At 41.2% G+C, this 24,081-nt stretch overlaps 2 protein-coding genes across 9 annotated transcripts; one reads left to right on the forward strand and one right to left on the reverse strand.

Annotated features, from left to right (window-relative positions):
* Positions 1-493: 493 nt before the first annotated feature.
* Positions 494-14,427, reverse strand: mak (male germ cell-associated kinase). 8 transcript variants are annotated; one of them, XM_034572731.1, is made up of 18 exons: positions 14,259-14,427; positions 11,967-12,069; positions 11,578-11,668; positions 11,370-11,475; positions 9,626-9,680; positions 9,273-9,394; positions 8,516-8,595; positions 7,041-7,173; positions 6,601-6,772; positions 5,940-6,107; positions 5,346-5,627; positions 4,979-5,184; positions 4,694-4,833; positions 4,044-4,193; positions 3,230-3,316; positions 1,394-1,513; positions 1,040-1,135; positions 494-806 (listed from the first exon to the last, which is right to left on the reverse strand). In XM_034572731.1, exons 4-18 carry the CDS (start codon positions 11,471-11,473, stop codon positions 646-648), a joined length of 2,076 nt encoding a protein of 691 aa, XP_034428622.1. In that variant the 5' UTR covers positions 11,474-11,475; positions 11,578-11,668; positions 11,967-12,069; positions 14,259-14,427; the 3' UTR covers positions 494-645. The 8 variants fall into 8 exon arrangements, with proteins under 8 accessions (XP_034428622.1, XP_034428623.1, XP_034428621.1 ...); XM_034572732.1 differs by lacking the exon at positions 11,967-12,069 and having other exon boundaries at positions 1,040-1,102; XM_034572730.1 differs by lacking the exon at positions 11,967-12,069.
* A 1,395-nt stretch (positions 14,428-15,822) lies between these two features.
* On the forward strand, positions 15,823-22,043 carry plcxd2 (phosphatidylinositol-specific phospholipase C, X domain containing 2). The gene is made up of 8 exons (XM_034572381.1): positions 15,823-16,286; positions 17,005-17,141; positions 17,297-17,416; positions 18,092-18,145; positions 18,273-18,428; positions 19,439-19,549; positions 19,847-19,977; positions 21,585-22,043. Exons 1-8 carry the CDS (start codon positions 16,184-16,186, stop codon positions 21,742-21,744), a joined length of 972 nt encoding a protein of 323 aa, XP_034428272.1. The 5' UTR covers positions 15,823-16,183; the 3' UTR covers positions 21,745-22,043.
* The last annotated feature ends 2,038 nt before the right edge of the window (positions 22,044-24,081 follow it).

Here is a 24,081-nt window from a genome sequence, read left to right on the forward strand (position 1 = left end):
TTTCAAATATTTATTTGTATAAAATGCTTACAAAATTGTCCGTTTATGCTTTGCATAACACAAATGTTTGAAGTCGCCTCACAATATTAAGAGTAAGTTGATGTTGGCCTTTTAGCCATTACACTGAGAATCTATCGGCTACACTGGTGGATAAAAGCAGAGAGAATGCAGCATTAACAGTTAATAAAAGCCTGTTAACACTTTGTCCATGGGTAGTGAAACAATACTTGACAATTTAAAAACTAGTTAAAAAAGCTATGCAACATTTAAATCCTACTTAGAACATCCACCTGCTAACAGTAGAATTGGCTCACACTGAATCCTCCAGGGAAACAGAGGGATTGTCTTGCAGACAGGATCAGTCTCGGTTCATGGCAACCTTCATCTCCACAATATACAGACAGCATAAGTTGAGTTGATCTTGCCTGATGAAAAATGTCTCAGCAAAGAACGTGGGATGTGTCGTGCACACCTTGATGTGTTATTTTTTTAGAGCAACATACAAAACTATCACATTTCCTCCAGATTTGAGCTTAAAAAAAGGTCCAAAATCTGCTCGTATTCATTTTCAGAAGGTTCAAAGTTGTGTACCCATGGCAACGACGCCCGACAAGCAGAAGTCGTTGCGTCCCTTTTTCCCCAGAACTACCGATTTCCGCCATACTTGGATGTCCAGTCCATTCTTCCGTGGACGGGCTGTACTGCAGGGGCTCTGGTCAGGAGGTTCCCAGAGGTTTTCCCCAGAGCTGAGTAGCTGCTCCCCTTCGCCTGAGACCCGTCCGTCCTCCTCTTCCAGCCCTCGTAATCTGTAAGGAACACGCCAGCCAGTTTACACATCTACTGTATTTAGCCACGTACATTTTTATTAAGAGCATTTCGATATATAATGCAGTAGAAAACAATGAAGGACAACTTTTTTCCACTGAAATGCTACTAATGATTGAAGCGGCAAACTCTAAGATTTGAGGTATAGCAATATTTATATACTTGCAGTATCCTATGTATAATTGTATCTGTGGCAACGAGAAAATGACAATACCTTCATTGGTTTCACTCAAAGATGAGTTGGATGTGGGCTTGGGCTTTGCCGCTATAGCTTTGTCTTTTTTATTATCAGGAGAAGAAGAGAGATTGACTGGAAGAGTGAAGAAAGAGTAGCAAGTAGTACCAGTGAGAGAAAACTTGGAACATGGAAATAAGTGAGGAAGGGGAAACTGAATGCAGGAAACCAGGTATAATGGCCAAGTGGGGGCCGATAATGCAGCGAGCAGAAATGAGGAACGTAAGGGGGAAATAGTGTTGGATTTATCTCAGATCAGATCCGAGGTGATCTGGCTAAAAGTATCAAGAATCATCATGCTGGCATGTTGACATAGATGAAATGCGTCCTTACTTGCGTGCTGCCCAGCCAAAGGAGCAAGTTGGATTCTCTGCCCCACTGAGCCCACCTCTTTCTTTTGGAATGAAGGGATGTAACCGCCTGAGAGGTTGTACTTGGTGCTGACAAAGTTCCCTGTACAAGAGAAGAGAGACATAGTTAGTGTTTTTTGTGTATTTTGTTGTTAAACCTTTCAGGTACCCACCTAGCATGGACTTTAGGTCAACTTCCTATAAATCCATCTCTGAGGCCATTGGCTAAAGTCCTTTGGGGCAACGGCCAATATTTTGGCTATGAGTGGCCAAGACTCCGCCTTCCATTCACGTACACCCTTAACAGTCCGACTTGTATGTTGACAGTGAAACTTTCTGTGGGTGTTTTAGGTCCAGGTGACATTTTGGGCCAATCTCCATTAACGGCTATCTGCATATGAATGCCGATAAATTAAAAAGCAGATAGCCAATGGGTTTCAGTCAATGTAGTCCACCTCCACACAGACTCTCAATTGGATTGGTCAAACTAGAAACTGCACCAAAATCTTTTTTCCTTAGCCTAAAGATTTTGCATATTCACATGCAGACTCTTTAGAGATAATATACAAGTTAACAATGACTACATTGAGGCTACAAGAAACATACAAATGAAGAAAGCTAACAGCTAGTAGATGCTCTTGTAAATTGTGTGTGAAGTAGTTGCTGCAAATGCAACAAGAAAAAAACAAACAGACCAAAACAGATGAATAAGGCCGAGTGATTGAAGTCATTCAATTTTCTCAAGTGACACCATCGATCTGCTTCACCAGCACTCGCAGATGGTTATCAGTATAATTAGTCGAGAGCCCCATTGTTCCCACATGAAGCTGTTGTGGTTGTAGTGCAATTTACCATCTATTTAGCAACGGGTGTTCTTAGTTCCCAGGTTAAATTGTGTATTTATACCCTCGTCTCCTGCAGAGCTTTTAGCTGCTGGCTCTCTTTCTCATGTTAAGTCACTGGCTGAATACCTGAGGCTTGCTTGTATCAGAGGCCATGCTGGTTGTTAGTTTATCTCATTTTACCCTCACTCCATAGAGCTCAACAGCGTAGTTCCAGAAGTAAAAAACGTTCATTTTCTGTTGAGTATAGCTTCTGATTATAAGCCACAATATTTCAACCACCCAAGGTAGATTTACAAGATTGAGAAACAATGTTATATTATCCTGTAGAAGCCTCAACTTTGTATGGTATCAACTGTGTTGTTAGAAAAAAGGCCTGGTTCCAGGCTTAAAGGTTCAGTGTGTAGAATTTAGTGACATCTAGTGATGAAGTTGCATGTTGCAGCTGAATACCCCTCACCTCACCCTCCCCTTCCAAACGTGAACGAGAACCTGTGGTAGCCTTCAGTTGTCAGTGGTGTTAAGTTTGTCCAGTCTGGGCTACTGCAAAAAACATGGCGGCCTCCGTAGAGAGGACCCGCTCCCGATGTAAATAGAAAGTATTTCAATATAAAAGGGCCCATTCTAGGGTAAAGAAAACAACAATTTGTACAATTTAGATGAAATACAGTATTGAAAACATCAGTAGGATTATTTTATATTCGATTTCTGCCAATAGATCCCTTTCACCTAAATCTTGGACCCACACTGGACCTTTAAAACTCTTTTAATAAGGATTTTCTGGAACGTCAACGGAACCAGAGCCGTTCTAAATGTTGCCACTCACTGATCTACTCCAACTACAGCTACACAGTTTGTACACTAAAGAGCTTTAGCATGGCTAGCACCTTACAGTCATCAGATATCTAACCTTATACTATTGCTTACAAGGATAAAATACAGCAAACAGTTCTCATGAAGTCATTTGCTTCAAGTACCTTTGGACAGATCAATTTTCTCCAGTATTCTTTCTTTAACAACCGTTTTCTCTTGTGGGCTATCCACAGACTTAGAGGAAGTCTCTTCTATTCTCACGGCACACAAAGGAGAGTTGGAGGGGAAAGACATGCAATCAGAGAAAAAGAAGAAAAATAGATGAGAAAACAGAAATATCACGAACATGCTGGTGTGTGTGTTTAAATGCCGGGGAGGTGGGCCAAGTGAGCAGGGGGTGCGAGGGCCGTTTCAAACACTTGATCTTATACGGACAGTCTTAATCTCATGAATAAGCAATGGGGAGGGAGAGACGAGGCCAAAGAAAGAGACGGAGGAGAGCGAAGGAGGGAGCACAGCGGGGAGTCATATTGTGTGTCTGTCTACATGACAAATGATTTTTAGAGGGCTCCCATCTCTAAATTCGCAGACACTTAGGCCCACCCCTGACACGGCTTTGTCCGCGGCCCCGTAACTACTGATCAGGAGACATTAGCAGCGTCATTAGCATTTACGGCTTTAGTGTCACAGAGGACAATCTCATATCGTGTAGCGGTGGATGACAGTGACAGTTGCCAGGTTTCCACCGCATGGCGAAATGAGACGAGTCACAGCGTCATTATTGACGTCGCTGAAGACTTGACTTGATGGCAAACACAGACCCGTTCATTAATGCAATATAGGAAACTTGCATTAAAAGACCTTCGATTTTGAATTTCTGTTATTACGACAAATTTGTTTATAGAAATATACTGGAGCTCAGGACATTATCTTCCTCTCTACATTACGGGAGCTTGATAATCAACTCCTCCAACTCACCTGCATTGGTTCTGGTGACGGATAATCCTCCTCCAATGGGAGCAAGTGGTTTGTTCACATTGCTCGAGGACGTCTCCCACAGATCCCGCAGCGTCATGCCGTTCATCTCCTTATCGCCCGAGGAGGTCGTCTGATTTTTGCCAATCAAACCTTAAAGCAGTCAGAGGGCAACTTGGGTTAGAGAGAAAGCTGAGTCGCCATGCAAACAGTAGTTCAGTGATTTTTAATGCCTGTAATCTTACTACCAGAAATGATGACTATTAATCAAACAATATAATCTGTGATTCACATCATTTACTCCCACACTGTTACTATGATAATATTTTTCATACTACTTCATAATATATTTTTAAATAAAATCTATATTTGCAATTTTCTCTGCACAGTAACAAATTATATTAAGAGACACATTGCATGAATACATAATTACACATGTATAGAATAATAATCTATATTGTATTGTTTATTATTATTGCACATAATACATGTATTTCTATTTTGATCTTATTGATTTATTCTTATTTTAATCTTAATAGGTGACACAGAAACCCAAAGTTAGTTACACAATTGTTTTTATTACACCAAGTTATGTTGACCTCATTGCTATGATAAAGATGATTGATGATTGGCTGTTAACCGTGCGGACTTACCAGGCAAGTACCGTGACTGGCTGAGGTAGTGCTGCCGTGCAGCAGATCCTGGAAGACTGTTGTCCATCTGGCCAACCTTCACATTGTTGGGCAGCTTAGTAACTGTGCTGAAGGAATACAGAGGTTTCTGCTCCTTGGGCCTGAAAACAGAAACCAGACAGAATGTTATGCATCACACTAAGAAGGCTTTCACACCAAAGTTGTTTAGTCCGGATCATCTGACTTTTCAATGCTTACATTTGTCCAATTGGTAATCCAGTTCTATGCAGACATGGTGGCACTTACTGTGAGTGGTGCTCCTTAGAGCTCTTCTCCTCCTCTGCGTTTCCCAGGCTCGGTTTCTTGGAGTTGGAGACTGTGTTTTCTAACTGGTCGGTTTCCTCCATGCTATCCAAGGTCTTGGCCACCGTCTGGCCCCAGCGCCGACGACTGCTCTTCAGCCCCCCCATCCCGCCACCCCCAGCGCTGTTTTCATTGCCCTGCGATGCTTTCTGTAGAAGGGAGAGATATAGAAAGTATCCACACAAACTGTCACATTTGGACTAGGTGCCCTTCAGTATGTTCTGTATCTACAGAATCTTGAGTCCCTTCATTCTTTCATTAAACACAGAATGCTGCAAATAACTTTCTGAGGGCACACAGAAACACTCACTGCATGGCTGACACCTCCTGGTTTACTCTCGGCTTGAGGCAGAGGGATCTGCTGAAGAGGCTGATGATGATGATGATGATGATGATGCTGCTGCTGCTGCTGATGATGATTTTTAATTGAGGGTGTGGAGCCTTTGGACTCGGAGGAAGACTGCTGGTGATCAGTCTTGGTCTCGGAGGTCTGCTGCTGGGCCGGTGGCCTGGCTTGGACTTTTTTGACTTCCTGGCTTTGAGGACGAGGCCCCAACACTTGGCCTACCTGGAAGTATGGGTAACGCAGGGCCTAGCGAGAGAAAGATAGGAATACTTTGCTATTCTGTTCTTCTGAATATTCTACAACCACTGGGACTTATTTAAAACCTGAACATACAAACAACATGAATAACAACCATAGAACCTCCCTGCGTGCTCAGACCTGCAGGGAGGTTTACTTAGGCGGCCCGCCCAGGTAAATAAATAATCACATCAGCATATTTTACTCTTTTCAAACATACAGACTCTTGGCCACACAACTGTCTTATTTGCATTAGTGGCAGTAATCCAGTGCAGACATGAGGCTTCTCTGTGGCAGTCGTTGAGGCTCAGTCTAGCCTACCTGCACGGCAGTGGGTCTCTTTTTGGGGTCCCACTGCAGCATGTCCCTCATCAGGGCGATGGCCTCATTGCTGGCGTTCGGTATCAGGGTCTTTAGGTGGGTGGGCACACACTGGGGGAAGCGGAAGTTCATCGCAGAAGCTAGTTGGTAGCCCTCTGACCAATCCATCTAATGGAGAAGAATGGATGGTTACACGTGACTATATTCATTCGTAAGACCAAAATAGAGATTTTGCTTCACTTGTATTAATATTTTTGTGACTCAGCTTGAGGTTTAATGTTTAATATTTCTAAGTATACATTCTACTAAACTAGAAACCTCTGTTAAGGCCCAACAGTCCCCTTCTTAAACCACATTTAAATTCACTAGATTCAAATTTCTTATTTGGAGCTACACCAAATTACACAAGCTGTATATTCACCATCTTGTCCTATAACTCCCCTAAACGTGCCTCATTTCTTTTCATCAAGATCCATGAATAACATAAGAAATCAATGAATATCTGGAAAAATGCCTGGAAATGTTAAAGAAAGTGAAAATTCCTGGATCTACCCCCGGATCTGGATCCGCACCAAAATATACTAGGGTGTCTCCTGAGCCATACCGCATCCTTCCACCAAGTGTTTGCACTCCCAGCTCTCTCCATTCAGCCTCTTCTCACCTTTTTGACGGTGCCCAGCACTTGGCAGATCTTAAAGATCTCATCCACTTCACTGTTCCCGGGGAAAAGAGGCCTGAGTGTGTAGAGTTCAGCCATGATGCAGCCCACAGCCCACAGGTCAATAGGAGAGCTGTAGGTAGACGACCTGAGCAGGACCTCTGGAGCACGATACCTTCACAGAGAAAATACAAAACCTAATTCTCAATAGTGCTCAGATAAACAAGCCATAAACAAATATGTATGACCCAAATGAAAGACCCTGTTCATTTGAGCCACATATGAAGGGCCCCCTATACCCAGCTGACGTCCTCCGACCTGCTACAGTTTCACAATGAGACTTATTTCTATGTTAATTGCGCTAACAAACTGTAATAGATGTGTAAATATACTTTTTTTATTTTTATTTTCAATGGCTACTGATGTCTGGAAACTCCTCTCACCATCTGGTTGATACGTAGTCTGTGTAGGGAGGTTTGGAGCGGATCTCTCTGGCCAGTCCAAAATCTGCTATTTTGACCAGCTCTGGACCCATGCACAGCAGATTCTCCGGCTTCATGTCTCGATGGAAGAAGCCTGTACAACAGTTAACAACACGCTTTTAGCCAAATGAGATTACATACACAATTACTCTGTAGAAGCATTTTACACTTTGTGCAAATGATGAGTAAAATTCAGAAAGAACTGGAAAAAAATAGAGGAGCAAGTAAAAAGGTTCTTATTTGTTTGCATGGAACCACAACTGATTTTTGTACTTCACTTTTTTGTATTTAAAGTAACCAGGGCCACATAGTTTCTCCTTAACATTAACCCAGCCATTTAGTTGTGTTTAGTTGTAAATATGGCTGCAACCTCATTTCTACCATCAAGCTCAGGTAAAATGAAAGGTAAACGTCTCTCAATTAATCAAGTTTAAACCTTGAGAAGTTACAAAGTTTGATGTCACAAACAAATATGTTTTGGCCCAGATTTATATAGAATATATCTAAACTCATGCATTAACCTACATTACCTCATAGACATAATCAATAAAACAATATGCCATATTATTAGGAGTCTGTCTGAGGGTTCCGACAGAGTATTAGGGACATATTGGAAGAAATCAGGAAAACCTAAAGTATAACTTAACAAGATGATTCACATTCCTCACTTTAATGAAGGCAACAGGCTGATCCTTTGATCGCCCCCTGTAAAATGACACGTAGCCTAAAATTACGTCTTTATTATTGTAATATTATGACTTTATTCTCGTAATGATTTGTTTGCCCCTTTAAATGTCCCTAATACTCATCGTAGAGAGTCACATTGACTTCTAACTATTACAAAACACAGCATCCAAGCTACAGGTCGAGCTATTTTCTGAGAGAGTGAGAGAGTAAAGCCTCTTACCATGCTTATGTACAAATACCAGCCCAGACAGCACTTGAAACATGATGTTCCTAATTTCATTCTCTGAGAACATCTTATTCTCTCTAGTCGCAGACCAAAGAGATGGAAGAAGAAGAGAGGAAAGACAGATACATGTAAGAAAAGAAGTTAAAAAGGGAGGAAAAGCGCATGCATTTAAACTGGATGTGTGGAAGCATGGGTTGTGCGAGACACTTGCCAGCTTGTTGTGAACGAGTGTGGATTTTATCACTCGCGTAAGAGTTTGAAAACTTCCTACCCAACATATGAGTTATCCACACATCCGTTAGTTAGAGAAACGAAGATCAGAGAGTCAGGATGAATGAGGCAGTTATGGAGGGTTCACAAACTCCAAGATTCTGATCAGCTAATCGCCAATTTGATGAGGCAGGTTGAAAGAATTCCTAATTTGTAGTGAAGTCTTTAATTTTACTCTATAGAACTCTTGATTGAATCTTGCAGTATGCAGCCGCTCCCATGCACGAGGCAAGAGGAGAACACGTACACCTACCATGTTTGTGAATAAACGACAGGCCTTGTAATATCTGAAAGCTTATGTTTCTTATAGCTGACTCGGGGAACAATTTTTTTCTGGAAACAGAAAATGGATATTATTCCAGTTAACCCGCTAATGTGAGCGCCATTAAATAAACATCACTCTGTTTGCTGTTGTGCACAGAGAAGAACTGGTCAAATATGCTGAAAAACAAATCACAAAAAACACATAACTGTCTCCCTGTAAAACCAGAACATACACAAACACACTTGGGTACGTCCAAGCATTAGAGCCCATGGGCGGTTGGAAATCAGCCCATATCTTAGTATCTGAGTTTATGTTTGCAGATATGAAAAAGTTTATTTTACAGAATAAACAATGCACAGGAAGATGTGCATCTATGTTTATATTTTACATTAAAAAATATGTTTTTTCTTTGCTCAAGTTCCATATATTTGGTTGTGTTTGTATTTTCTTTTTATTAATAACGATTTATAGTTGCCAAGTTTATGGATAAACTGTAAAATATATAAGTATATATATATATATACATAAATATCAGCCAATATATTAATATGGAATTTTTTCTACCCCCAATAAAACAGCATCGCCCCTCCAAAATACATCTTGCCAATTTATATATCTATGTCGATATCTATATTGATATCTATACCTATTCTATATATAGAATAAATCACCATCGGCCCCCCATAATACCTCGGTCAGGCTCTACCAAAGATATCGCCATAAAGGGGGATGTTTAGCTTCTTACCTGTCCTTCATAAGCTGGTAGAGGTTCTCCTTCATGTACTCGAAGACAAAGTAGAGGTGATCGTTCTCTCTGATGACCTCCTTCAGTTTCACCACATTTGCATGGTTCAGCTTCTTCAGTGACTGTCGTGACACACCACGGGAGAAGGATGAGAAAAAAGAGTTCTTGCACATGTTTGATACCAAGACTATAATGGATACATCTCACAGATTTGCTCTGCAACGGCGTTGGTCAAGACCCTGAACCGAGCACTTTAAACACCTGTTGCTTTGGTTTGGACTGAACTGAAAAAGTCTGAAGTCTGGAAAAAACAAGTCAGGTGTGAAAGCCCCTGAACGTATCACTGTCCTTACCTTCACTTCTCTTAGGTTCATGCATTCCTCCCATGAATAAAACTTCCTCTTCATCCTATTAAAGACAAAACACAGATGTACAGTATATGCATATGCCAAGAGTAAGAGGTGACGTCAGGATTGCAGGCCGTATAAATTACACCCAACATATGGTCACCGTCTTTGCAAAATTCTTTTGTGTGGCTCTATCAATAATTCAGCTCTTTTGACACGTCTCTGACTTCAGCTTATTTCATATCATGAGCAAACCTCCAACACCTCTGTATTTTGACGTGAAGTGAATTGATGTTTTTAACGTTACACACGCTTCACAGATTAATTTCTGACCCATTGATAACCTCAAAACACACGTTGTGTTGCTAAATACATGAAAACACCACACAACCAGCCGGGATATGGCACATCTTTCACGATAGCTCCCCTCCCTCTAAACTTATTTAAGAGTTACAGAACTTCCAGATATCTATTTTCTACTCTCTGGGCACCTTCCTTCTACAATGTCAGCAACCTGACACACCCCCTTCTACTTTCACTCCCTTTCACGGTCACCACAGGTATTGTCTTGCATGGTAACCGAATGATCAACGGGTGGACACATCTCCCAGGTTTCTCATCTATTATTGAACCCTGCTGCCACGCTGCTGAAACAAAGCCATGAAAGCCGGTTTGTTTGCCTTGGTGATGGCAGGAAACCATTGAAAACCTCCGTCCGGGAAGTCACTTTGAATTTCTTTTCCTGCTATTCATCAAAGACACAATTCATCAAGCAAATACGGGTTTATGAATATTTTGTACATCATCTGCCGAAAAGAACCGTTTTACAAGTCAGCAAATATTAAAGACATTGGTTTAAAAGTTTGTGAGACTTAAAAATAGACTAAAAGATGCTTAAAATGTGTAATAGTGTAGAATTCCCTCAATGAAATTATGAAAACTTAAAAAAAGACTTTATATGCTCTCTTTAGGAGAGTTTGGAAATATTGTCAAATTCAAATAGTCTATTCCTCTTTTAATCTTTCATTACATTTCTCACTTTTTTTTATTGATGATTATTGATGCTTTTAAACAATTTTTCATGAAAACGAGGGGTGCGCTTAATGGACCACGTCTGAATTTAGATTGTTCATCCAACACGACAGTCAGTAGGTTCCCTGATATGTATCACTTTTAAATACGACTTCACTATAACATAAAGCAACTTTTAAAATTAGAGACCAACACAGTAACTGTGAATCATACGATATGGCCAAATATTATATCAAGATAAAAATGTCAGTATCAGTCGATATCAATATTTGTTTTGCATTTACATATGTATCTTTAATCTTTTTCTTTTGCCATTACTTTTAAATGATTTTGTACCATATCATTTGCTGTCATTGATTTTAAACAACATTTTATCAATTTGCTTCTTGTTTTCATTTTGACCACTTGGTGTGCTATACAAACAACATTATTATTGTTATAATTCTCTTGGTAATTGTCACAGTATTTCTTTTAAAGACTGATTATTGCTCCTGAGTGAAGGTTGTGGTTTTAAACTTCTCTTTATCAGCAGAGAATGACAAACACCTAATAAACAGGGAAACTATTTTGAGGTAGATCAATTATGTGTTATGTCTCCTCTCTGATCGATATATTGATATAGTAATCGGATATATACTGGACATTTGTTACATTGTTATTGATGAAAACTATATCCTGATGATTAGTGCGTTTAAAGTTAAATGGTCATCATCCTCACCTCTTGATAGCCACCAGTTCTCCTGACTCGTTGCTTCTCCCCATCAGCACACTGCCATAGGTGCCATCACCCAGCTGCCTCAGGGTGGTGTAGCGATTCATCATCACTACAACACATTTGTTTCAACAGCTTCTTAACTTTCCTGAGGCATGAATCAAGTTATGGAAACACACCACTGGTCCACACATCAAATGTCTTTTTTGCTCACCTGGTCTTCAGGTTCACAACTCATCTTCCAGAAACTGATCCATGGTTGGAAAATCCTGGTGTGGCTCAGTCAACACTGGGCATTTGCAAGTCTTTGGTAAAAAAGGAAGGAACAAATATCATCAGGATCAGACGCGATCATTTGAACTAAATAAAACTGCAGGTATTTTTCTTAACCCAGAAAGCATCTCAAACTCTTTTTTTGTGATCTGAGAACAAATTCAAAGCCAGGACCATTTCTTGTTGTTTTTCTTATGGAGGAGAAGCAGGTGTGTGTCACACTGGTATGAGGCACCAACACGACGACCCAAAGGAGATGACATAGGCAGCCCTGGGCAGATTAGGCCCACAGGGATGTAAATAGGCTGTTACATCACTGTCACTACTTACCGACATGCGCTACCTTCCCCAAGCACCCTGCCCGGCAAGAGGATTTGACTGTTAGCTTGTATAATCGGCCAAATAAATCTCCCTCAGGACTTTTCAAAAAATTCTATGGAAGCAGAAAACGAGCAAATGAGCCGACAGATACCCTCAAAGCAACAAGTCGGAAAAAACGTAACTGGTAATGACCAAACTGCACTGCTGCCCAATGTTCTGTATAACTCTGCAACATGCTAGCCTGGACATTTCAACTTTCATGCAGTCAGATCATATCCATAGCCGTATGCATTCTTACACTGACATTACATAAATACCCTGATAGAATCTATGATAGGTTGAGGACCCCCCCCCCCCCCCCCCCCATCCAATTTATCCCTGTGTTGCAGGGAAGATTGAAAAGAGATGAGTTGTCCAATACATGTTAGTTTCTGCAACAGAAGGCCCATAGAAAGCATTTGGTGGGCCCCCAAAATGTATGTCATGATATTTTAGCTATCAAACATACATCTTGAGTTCTTAGGGTATGATGCTGCATGCATTCAATTCTAATAGCTCCTGCAAAATGTGTGTGCCTCAATGTATCCCATAAAATAGGCATTTAAAATGTCCTCCGGGTATAAAATCTTATATAAAATGGGTTGGTTGTGGGTTTTCGTACTATCAGGGGTCATTTACTGGTGACAAGAGGCAACAATTGAGAGACTGTGACCAATAAATTGATAGAAGACTTTTCCCCTTATCTATCAATTCACTTCTCTGGAGCACGGCAGTTGAAAGGTGGAGCTGTTCATACAGCGTATATCCACTGAGGAGGTGTAGGAGAAAAGTGGGTATTTGTGAAGAAACAAAGGTCAATGGATTAATAGATTGAATGAATTGGTTTCAAATAATAAGTGTAATGATGTTGAAGATTAGGGCGTAGGGATTTGAGTTCCATCTGTGAGCTGTTTTCATGAAACTCTAGTAAGTGCAACCACTCTGCTGTGTTAAGGTTAAAGAAATATAATTGCAGGCGGGTCAGGGGCAGCTAAACAAAGTAAGATCAGTGTTCATTTCACTTGAAAGAAGGAGGTGACCAACAGCTCCCATCGAAAGAGAATGTCCAAACTGAATCTAGCTCTCTGCCTCTTGACGATGAACAAATCAGTTCAGCCAACATTTATGTGAATGTTTAGTTCAAATAAGAAATCGTTTCTCAAACCAACAATACCCTGCTTGATATTCAAGTCTCACTGAGACAATGAGCGAGAAGACAAGTAGAGAGGCTGCTCAGCCCCTCAGCTTTCACATATGGCAATCTGTTGTGGAGGGATTTAAAGGGAATTAAGATATATCCAGGCCACATGACATTAAGAAGCTACTCAAGGTCAATCATATTGTAAGCAAGCGCAGACACTAACCTGTAAGTGACCAGGAAACTGTTCAATGTGATGTGAAACGCGATTACTCACTACACATCGGTATGTTTGCCGATATAGGTTGGTGATTACATTTTAGTTTAAAACATGTTCATTTTCTTAATAGAACTTCTATATATTTGGTTGTATTTGTGTATTCTTTTTATTTATAGTTATTAATAACCACGTTTATGGTTAAACTGTCCTCAATTGTCTCTGCTCCTCCCCCACAACTCACCGGCATCGCCCTTGAGGTATTAACATGTTTTCACCCACGTTTCACCCCAAGTAACGAAACATATCGAGGTCATCAGATTCATATTTAAGGAATTATTACTCAATAAAGTTATATATATTTGGTTGTATTTCCGTTATCTATTTATTTCAACTTGTTAATAATAATGTTTATGGTAAACTGTAAAATCTCAAGCCTTGATTGTATTTCTTTCTCATCATGGTTTGATAACGGCATCCAAGGAATCGTTGACAAGTTTTTTTATCAATAGTATCGGCCAATATATCGGAAATTTGTTTATTCCCTAAGATCGGTATGGATGCCAGGCCCCTAAACATCCATATCTGTCAGACTCAAGTGAATAGCCCACTGAGACTTTGCTTTCCATATCGGCAGAGTTAACACATAGAACTATAACATCAGAATTACGGATATTGTTTTGATGAAGAATATAAAGCAAAACACTTGACAGTTGTACAGTTTAGTTCCTCTAGCCTACCAATAACAACAAGTATGGTTTTCTCACAGGTTGTTTCTCCCCAGTAAGAACTGGGTGTTCAGGGTTAGGGGGTAAGGGGGTTAGGGGAGGTTCAGGTACCGGGAAACATGTCGTCCAGGGGAACACAGTTTGACACAGCACCTTCTTCCTCTCAGTTTTAAACTCACCATTTCAGGGTGTAGTTCCTCGGCTGCTGTCTGTGTCCTCTGAAAGCACCGAGTGTCTTCGGGTCAAATACACACTGTTTAATCCCCACTCGCTGCGTGCGTGAGGGTGTGTGTGCGTGTGTCCGCTCCCTATGGAAACGTACACACAAACACGGGACGCTTCTTTAAGCTGCTAGGTGACCAACGGCGCGTGCGTGCGTGCAGGGGCAATGCTTTGTGGGACTTGTGGTCTTTGGGGTGTCGGCGATCGGTCGAATAAACTACGGAAGTATAAAACTATATAAATATAGTGTATTTGTTAATCCTGTGACTCCAAATAAACTGCCAAACAGATTGAGACAACACAAAGTCTGTTTTTTAATTAACCCTAATATAGAAGATATATAAGTTTTTCATACACCACTCTTTTGCACTATTGTTTGCTAAACATGTCATTTTGCACATTAGTGTCCACTTGCATTACTTGTATTTTTTCTCTAAAACATATACCAACCACTATTTCACATGTATTCATTTTATTGTGAAATTCATATGTATAGAGGTACCATCTTTATATTAGGGTTCATATTGAATCCTACATACACAGCATATATACATGTACACCATTTACGTTTATTTCGATGTCTCCTAATGTGGGCCTAAAATACAGTAAACATCCTCATGCAATCATGCATTTTACTCATTTCTCTACAAATAATATCTACGTCTGCAGTGAAAGGTGTATATTGTGTTTATTATGTACATATTCTATGTATTTTGTATTTTAATTTTATTGCCTATTTTATATCTTATAATTTCACATATTCTCTTGTCTAACTAAATATAACGCTTTTTTTATTTAACAAGTGAATTTTGCCAGCATGAGATCAATACAGTTTATCTTATCTTATATCTTATCTGATCTTATCTTATCTTATCTTATCTTATCTTATCTTATCTTTATCTGGATGTTTCAGACCAACAGTAACCAAGCTGAACAGTTTTTTTCCTCCTGAAAGATGTTGAATTGTATCATGTCTGCAAAAGTAATCAAAGTCTAAATCATAGTTTTCCAGAGACTCACGTTTGGGAGAAGTGAAATACAGTGGAGGGGGTTTGATCTGAAACTCAGTGGTAGTTAAAGTGCTGCACCAGGAGATGGCGCTGCCTTGTTGTGGTTGTCCATCTCAGCCAATGAACAGACTCAGATTGGTCAGCCCACAGGTTCTGATGGAGAGTCACTGAGCCTCTGAATGCTCATGCGCACAATCAAACGTCGACAAGCAACAAAGAGATGGGATTTATGTTTTATTTATTACAGTGTAAAAATAATTTTCTGTTCTATAGAGGAAGAGTCTTTGAGGGTGAGGACTGGTTGCTAACTGGACTAACTGGTTGCTTCTGCTCATGCACGTCCTCTTAATCATCCCACACCAGTTGAAGAGCAACTCACCTTTTACCTGAGAGATTACCCAGACCTGTCTGTTCTGTGTGTGTGTGTGTGTGTGTGTGTGTGTGTGTGTGTGTGTGTGTGTGTGTGTGTGTACCCAGGGGTGGTCTTTGCTCACACACATACGATACAGGTTAAGCCCAAAAGCAGGAGAAGGGGGATAACAAGTGGGATTTCGCTATAAGAGGATTATCCCGGTCGTTTACCACCCGCTGGTCCTGTCAACATGTGCCCGGTTCGCCGTTTGGAGCGTTACGCAGCGCAACAGCGTGCCACAGCCTTACCAGGAACCGGGCGAGGAGAGGACTCAAGCTGGATGTGATTCACACGAGCGTTCACCAGATGTAATACTATTGTGAACTTATATTGTAACGTTCCAATATGCCATATATAGTTGTTTTGCATCTACTGGGAGCGCACGGGAGTCTCACTGGGAGTGCGTCCGCGCCGGCGAGCGGTTTCCTGAGGCGTGGACTGTTGACGGGCCGTTTCTGACATGAAGACGAGACCAGCCGGGATCGGCGATGTCCATGCCGACTGGATGGGTTCGCTCCCCTCCAAGCTCAGTGCCATGCCCCTGAAACACCTCGCCGTGCCAGGTGAGCCCGGAGCGCGTAGAGATGTCCCCTTCTCTCCATCACTGTATGGATAGTGTCACACTGTTAAAGGACAACACAAGAAAAGTGTTGTGAGTGTGTGTTTGTATACTTGTACTTATATCTTATTTGGAGCTGGACCTTAGGGTGTGAGGACATTTGGCTTTTTCAAAGACCTGTTTAGAAATTCAGTTTTGATGGTTAGGGTTATAGGAGTAAGATGTGCATTGTGGTTATAGGTCAAGGTTAGGGTTAGGCATGGATTAGTCACAGTCAATGGGTGAGGGATAAGGGTTCGGTTAGGTTGTCTACAATGGATGCAAAAATCCAAATAAGTATAGCTACCCAAGCCTGTGTGTGTTTGTTTGTGTGATACAGCTTTCAGAACCTTCTCCTCTATAAACCTTGTTGGGACCAATCCTTTGGATCAAATGCTGGTCCTAAAGATGCAAAATATAAAAAGTCTGAGGTCCTGGTTAAGGTTGGGGGTCAGGTATGAATTGAGACTAGGTTACAGTTAGGATTAGATATATATTGCTTGAGGTTAGGGTGTTTGTTTCAGTTTCTCCTTTGCAGCTTTTCAGTCTTTTTATTTTCTTTCTTGCCTTTCCGTCCCATATGTTCTGTCACAGTTTCCCTGAAATGAATCATTTTCCGTTGTCTCTGCTTTTGCTCTGTTCCTTTCCTATTGTATTACCATCATCACCTCTTTTTTAAATAGGATCCCATGATTCTTTCACCTTCTGGGTGGATGTGCATGCTCCCGTGGGCCCAGATCAGAAGGCTTATGTCAAATACCTGGCCACCATGTTCAGCGTCCTAGCCAAGAAAGTCATGGTGAAGTGGTCCATGACACAGGTACTGCTCACAAACCAGCAGGTTGCAGATGATTTGTGAATATACATATCTGGGGCATATTTTAAAAGTTGTCTGTGTGTTTTACAGTCCAGCAGATGTGTTGTGTTTTGTTGCCAGTTGTGGGCCTAACACGCGATTGTGATGTGTATTCCTAGAATCTGACTTTCAAGGAGCAGCTGGACGCTGGAATTCGCTACTTTGATCTCAGGGTCTCCTCCAAACCAGGTGAGCCAGGAAAAGAGATTTACTTCATCCACGGCCTCTTCGGACACAAGGTGAGCAGAGCACACGTTTGCTGACGTTGTCCCTGTTCAAGTGTTTCATATTTCTCTTTGTAAACTTGTCAAAGTACAGTGTTATCTGTCACCGCGTGGGATGGTGTTGGCCTTGAACAGGGATCGAATGTTGTTTATTTACTTTCAAACGTCCCTCCTCTGAAACCAGTCACACCGACATGTGCCTGACCCACACACTGTTTTGTTTCAAGTGGGTCATGAGATGGAACTGTGGGTGTTAAATATTAGATAATAACAACAGCTGAATGCACTATAACAGTTTACAATCATCAAGCCACTTCAGTTGATGCTTTATTACATCTGCCAAGGAGGTTATGTCAATTGTTTGTTTGTTGGTCTGTATGTTAGTAAGCAAGATCATACAAAAACTACGGAGCAGATTTCCACAAAACTTGGTGGAAGGATGTGGAATGGGTCAGGGAAGAACCCATCAAGTTTTGGTGCAGATACATATCAGGGATAGATCCAGTATTTCTTTTTTCCTTAATATTGTGAGATTGGGCATTTTTCAACCTCATCTCCATTTGCTAACGAAATAATTCATGGATCTTAATAGGAAGAAATCCGGCACATTGAGGGACATTTTGAGTGTTTGAAATTTTATGCAGTTTTGGTTTGATGTCACAAACAACATTTCGTCTGTTCTCCCCAAAGGTCAGTGACGGTCTGCTGGAAATCAACTCCTTCCTAAGCAGACACAGGAAAGAGGTGGGAAGAACTTTCGATATGTATGTATTTATAAAATGAAATAAATAAAACACTGATTCGAATATAGTCATGACCAGTGAGAGTTTTGGATGATCAACTGATTGAAGGTAACGTTTGATTGGTTTAGGTCGTGTTCCTGGACTTCAACCATTACTACGCGATGGGCGCAGAGCATCACGTGTACCTCATCAACCTGCTGCGGGAGGTGTTTGGCAACAAGCTTTGTTACAACTGTGTAGTGGAGAGCGTTACTCTGGACTACCTGTGGGAGAAGAAACATCAGGTGAGATCCGGGCGCATCAATGAAAGTAGGTACAACATTATCTTAACATTTCCCAGGAATTTCCGTGTTTAGAAAATTGGGGAAAAATCCCAATAATCATATCATATAAAACTAGTTCTATCTGAATTGGCAGATCTCATAGTGAGATGTAGTGACCATCAATTCAGGACTGTCCCCTGACTGCATGTGTGTGCACTAGCATGCATGAGTGGTTGCAGCAAAAGATTTATGCATGCAGATCTGCAAGTAAAAGCAGTGTGCAGGGGTTTATTGGATGGTGCTTTAAACCCTTGTTAATGTTAATCTGTGCTGCCTCTAACTCTCCTGGGCAGGAATTAGTGGCGAGCATCATCCTATTACCACGCCTTCTTCCATCCAACGCACCTTCTCTCGCCTCACGTCATCGTATTCAACGTTTCTTCAAGTCATTCCTCTACTGTTTTTTCCCTCTCTTTTTCCTCCTCGTACCTCCACTCAGCCCCCAGCTAAACATCCTTCCTTCTTTATTTGACCACTTTACTTCTTACCTCTTGGTTTGCGTGTGCATGTGGTTCCTGCTTTAGATGCAGATAGCGTCGCGTTGCATCTGCATTGTCCCATTCGTGTGTTTCATGCTGATAGCCCGCTATCAGTTAAATCTGGTCCTATGACCCTAATCTGTGATTGACTTAGTTGGCAAAGAAGAGGGAGCTGGAGATGGCAGCCTTCACTTCCTGCTCTGTGTGTCACTGTTCTTACACTGATGTCACAACCCGAATCTAGAGCCATGACAAAATATGAGGAAAACGCTGGATAGTACGTTGTTTATCTAGAAATAAAATGAAATAATTAAGGGTAGGATCCCATGATTAAATTAAAGGGTTATAGATTATCATACATGGAGATTGGTGTTAAGGTTGCAAACGAACATGTATGGGCTCTGATGTGTGTGAAGATGAAACGAGTAAGGAAATTAGAAACACTTTCTCCCGTGCTGTCGTTCAGTGTCTTTCATTTTCTGCTCTTCTCAGGTAATAGTGTTCTACCATCATCCCTCTGGTCAGGGCAACCCCATCATGTGGCCTGGCAACAAGATCCCTGCTCCGTGGGCAAACACCACTGAACCCAACAAGCTCATACAGGTCAGAAAACTACAGTCAGACCCCTGCTATGTGCTAAATTCCTAAAGAAAATAAGTTAAAGCTGGCACCTAACTGCGCAAAGGCCAAACATTCCCTTTAAATTCAATCAACCCACTTTAAATTAACACACTAATAGATATATGTCCCCTAAATATGCCTATACTTTTTTTTGAATGAATTATTCCCCGCAAAATGTCAAAAGCTGAATATACAGCTATCCTGAAAATAATCCAGAATTCTCCCATTAAACTGATGCTGAGACGAGATTTCTTCCATTTTACATTCTCATGTCTGCAGTTCCTGCAAACCACACTGAAGGAAAGAGCCAAACAGGGCTCCTTCCACGTGTCGCAGGCCATCCTCACCCCCAGGGTCAACACTGTGGCCAAGGGCCTGGTCTGGGGGCTCCGTAACTACCTGGTGGAGAGGTCAGTCACCACAAGTCTGGGTCTGTTTATCAGAAAGTGTGACAGAGAGAGGCGTGGTGGACTATTCCAGATGTGTGGAGCTACAAAATTGAACATGTCAACAGCATTGTTGGTTCTGATGCATCGCTTTTACACATAATACATATAATCATATGCAGGGTTGGAAATCTGGCTCTGTTGAACAAATCTGATGTAAAAAAACAACTTGGTGTCATCCTGGACTCTGAATTAGATTTGGCAAGCATCATCAGCAGTGTCATAAAATAAGCTTTTTATCATTTAAGACACATTACAAGAGTGAGACAATATTTTTCACATGAGGAGGACATCTAAGTTTTTTCTTACTTTTTATTGTTTTAACATCTTTAACTGTCCTATTTCATATATTTTGAATCACGCTATGAAAAGTGTTATTATAATTATTGTTATTAATATTATAAATCCGAACCTCACCTAAGAATCTCAAAATCTTCATTTATGAACTCTCATATATGGCCAGGAGGGGGCAGTATAGCAAAAGCTGCATATACCTGCAACTAATAAGAAGTTTGCCAGTCGTGTGCAATGTGTGCAGGCCCTTGGAAAAAAGGTAGAACTTTTGAAAAATGAAGATTTGAAAAACACAATGTCAACAAAAACTTTCTAAGGTTCGACTTCTTAGAACATATACCCTGTCTTCTACATTGATGTAAAGTCGTGTTGTAGCGACACCAGTGTGGGTGTGTGTTTAATTTTAATAAATATTTGAATATTATAAAAATACTCTCCAGGCACATGTGTTTAGATTCTCTGTTACAATATTATATCTCTTCACTGTTTTATCCGATATTTGGGAATAATCTAAAGTCGTCAAACAATAGAGGCTCAAACCATAGACCAAACCATTTCATCTCTTGGAATAGAGATCTTATTTCCTAGACCTACATTTTCACTCATCCAGCTCAAAAAGAGCCCAAGATTTGAGTGGAAATCACGTTGGAAATCCTGACTTGAGTCGATACCCACCAGTGCCTTTAAATCTGAAAGAGACCGCCTGTGGTGCTGGGGTATGTGTGAAGCCCCTGTATGGACGCTGTGGCGAGACAGGAGGTGGCCTAATTTTGCCCTTCCGAGGAAACGGGATTGTTTATCGCCGCTGTACAAACACTCAGGCTTCCTGGTTTTGTTCTGCTGGCGGCTCAAACATAGCAGAGAATTCACAGGGTGTTGGAAGTGATACAGTTACAGTCGTGGCATGTGTGTGTGTGTGTGTGTGTGTGTGTGTGTGTGTGTTTGTGCCAGGAACCAAAAACAGAAAGTGTCCCGGAGACTTGATTTGGAAACAATAGTGGCACAGTCGTCTCCCATTGACAGACACATGCATCACTCCCTTTCTCCCACGTCCCAAGCCGTCAAAATATTTCAAAACCCGATCAACAACTTCATCAAGGAACAACTGACTGTGGATTTCTGCTATTACTCAGTTCCTCTAATGCGGAACTGAGTCATTTCTCATTATACCTGAGAAACCAACTACAGAAACTTCAAAAATTCTAAATCAATAAAATTCACCAATAATCAACTATCAAATCTAATCTAAATCCATCTCTTATTTTTGGTGGCTCTAGGAACCTGCCGACCATCATGTCCTGGGTGGAGGCTCAGAGGCCGGGGAAGGACGGCGTTAACATCATCACCTCAGACTTTGTGGAGCTCACGGACTTCGCCAACATTGTCATCAAACTCAATAACCGGCTGTTGTCCGAACAGGAGTGCAAAGCAAGATGACACATGTTTGAACAGCGGCACTAATGTGTGTGTGACTGCTGGAGCCCTGGGAGCAAGATTCTGTGAAGTTAGTTTTAATGATAATGTATTTTCTTCCATCACTGATTCAAATGAGGATTTCTATCATCAGCTGTCCCTGGCACATTAAAGCAACGCTGTGTAAGTTTTTCTGAGCAACAGCGCCCTCTGCAGTCACAAGTGGTGATGAATTCTGTCGGGCTCCATCAAGCTCTGACTGAGCTGAAACACAACTGAAGGGTGGATGTTACCCATGATCCCCGGCTTCCTGAACCAGAGGAGCAGCTGCTGAAACAAATTCACCAAACTCTTTTTGGAATTCTTCATATTTTCAAAGTACAGTTTGGCATTACACTTAAACTCCCTGGACCTGATTACATATTAAAATACCAAAGGTAAATATTGTTGACATCAATGTCTAAGGAATGTGTGTACACAGTAGAGGTATTGGGATTCGACTGGGACAAATATTCCGTTTACAGGCAGATAATTACATCCATATTTGTCATGTACATGGAGTCTATGAGAGCAAAGGCCTAACGAGATGGCGATGCAATCTGTTTACCTTGTATTCCAAACTCACTAATAATTATACCATAATAACTCTGAGCCCACGAGCAAAGTTGGCTTTTCAACTAGGCTCTTGGTGTTTTTTCCAATAATTAAATCAGCACGAGACAAAATTAGAAGTTGCAATTTTTCCTTTTTTTTGTTTTGTTTCCATGTTTAGCGAAGTGTATCCACTGTGGTTTGTCGATAGAGTTTAACGAGAGATGCAAACGCTGGCATCTTTTTATACGTTCCACAGAATTAAATAAATTACAGGATTTCAGTGGGAAAACCAAATATGTGTGGAACCTGTGCCACAATCCTCATAAAACGTATGCAGCCATATGCACGCGGCAATAAATGGTAACGTTTGTAGTGTTTTTGCTATTTGCGGACATGGAGACACAGAAATAGTCAGTATATGGCCGTGTCCAGCATATGTCAATGTGCGGCACGCTCCATAAAACATTCACGCATCATATAGAAACAATGGGAATGCAGACTGAATTGTTTTGGATCTCTCTCGGTGTGTGTTACTGTGTCTAGTGTGCGTTCATTATGGGCCCGGTGATTACTATGTGGGACATAGACAGGAGTGCAGTGGCAGTCAACCTGCATTGCTGTGGTCAGAGTCGAGGGGAAGACAGAGAGGACAGAAAGAGGACAGCAGAAGAAGATGAAAGTAACTCACAGAGTAGATGCCTTTATTCAGCAGACAGGAAAGAAAGAGTAAACGAAAGGGAAGAAAGAAAAATGACAGAACTCGGATGACTATAGAAAGGGAGAGGGAATGAATTCCCCTGAGTGTCGATCAGTGGGAGGATGCAGAGAGGTTCCTTCAGCAGCACCATCATCTAACGGAGACAATTTTTTAATCTGCCCTACATTACTTCACTCCCTGAGTAATTTGAGTGAAATAGCGTTTCTGTCAAGGCCATGTTGTTTACACAGTTGAGTGTGATCACCAAGCAGTGCAAAGCTAGCACACACACACACACACACACACACACACACACACACACACACACACACACACACACACACACACACACACACACACACACACACACACACACACACACACACACACACACACAGCTAAATAGTGCAGTAATTACACCTACCTTGGCAGGCAAGTGAGAAAGCAGAGGAGTACGCAGCCCCAAGTTATGCAGAGCCTTCTCTCTCTCTCTCTCTCTCTCTCTCTCTCTCTCTCTCTCTCTCTCTCTCTCTCTCTCTCGTTTTTAATGAGTTAATTATTGATATAAATACAGAGTGAAACGTCATGATGCCGCTGCTCCATCGATCCACCGATCGCTAATGTGCAGACTCTAGCTCCAAGTGATGTCACCGGCGCAAGATGGCAACGTGCGTATTGGGGATAGTGGGAGGAAATGACACGTTGCCATCTTTATTTACAACCTATTGTTCAGACTCTTTGGCTGCAAAACCAGGGGTCAGTCGGAGTCTTGCTCTCAGTTTGGATCAAAGTGTCCTCAAACTAGTTTGCAACAATACCCTCAATAACCCTCCATTTACCTCTGTGGTCAGTGTTTAGAGTGTTGAAAACCCATTTTTATTAAGGGTAGATTGATGGGCAGTTTACTAACTTCAAATCAAATCTATAACACAACGGAGTGTGTTAAAAGTGAAGAGTCTGAAGACTTTCTGAAGCCACTGTACATCAACACAAGTGATGTCAGTGAGCGGAGCCAACCAGGCCATTAACATAAATTACACACAGATTTATTAGTGCTCTCTTTTAGACCA

This window comes from Hippoglossus hippoglossus, chromosome 20 (genome assembly GCF_009819705.1).
Source record: "Hippoglossus hippoglossus isolate fHipHip1 chromosome 20, fHipHip1.pri, whole genome shotgun sequence".
NCBI lineage: Eukaryota > Metazoa > Chordata > Actinopteri > Pleuronectiformes > Pleuronectidae > Hippoglossus > Hippoglossus hippoglossus.

Excerpts from the sequence above, each read along its gene's own strand:
- mak (XM_034572730.1), bottom strand. The coding sequence starts at position 11,473 with ATGATGAATCGCTACACCACCCTGAGGCAGCTGGGTGATGGCACCTAT. Across the intron at positions 6,108-6,600 it reads TGCTGGGCACCGTCAAAAAG|ATGGATTGGTCAGAGGGCTA; the intron begins GTGAGAAGAGGC and ends CTTCTCCATTAG. Across the intron at positions 807-1,039 it reads TTTGAGTGAAACCAATGAAG|ATTACGAGGGCTGGAAGAGG; the intron begins GTATTGTCATTT and ends TGTTCCTTACAG.
- plcxd2 (XM_034572381.1), top strand. The coding sequence starts at position 16,184 with ATGAAGACGAGACCAGCCGGGATCGGCGATGTCCATGCCGACTGGATG. Across the intron at positions 17,417-18,091 it reads ACGGCCTCTTCGGACACAAG|GTCAGTGACGGTCTGCTGGA; the intron begins GTGAGCAGAGCA and ends TTCTCCCCAAAG. Across the intron at positions 18,146-18,272 it reads TAAGCAGACACAGGAAAGAG|GTCGTGTTCCTGGACTTCAA; the intron begins GTGGGAAGAACT and ends TGATTGGTTTAG.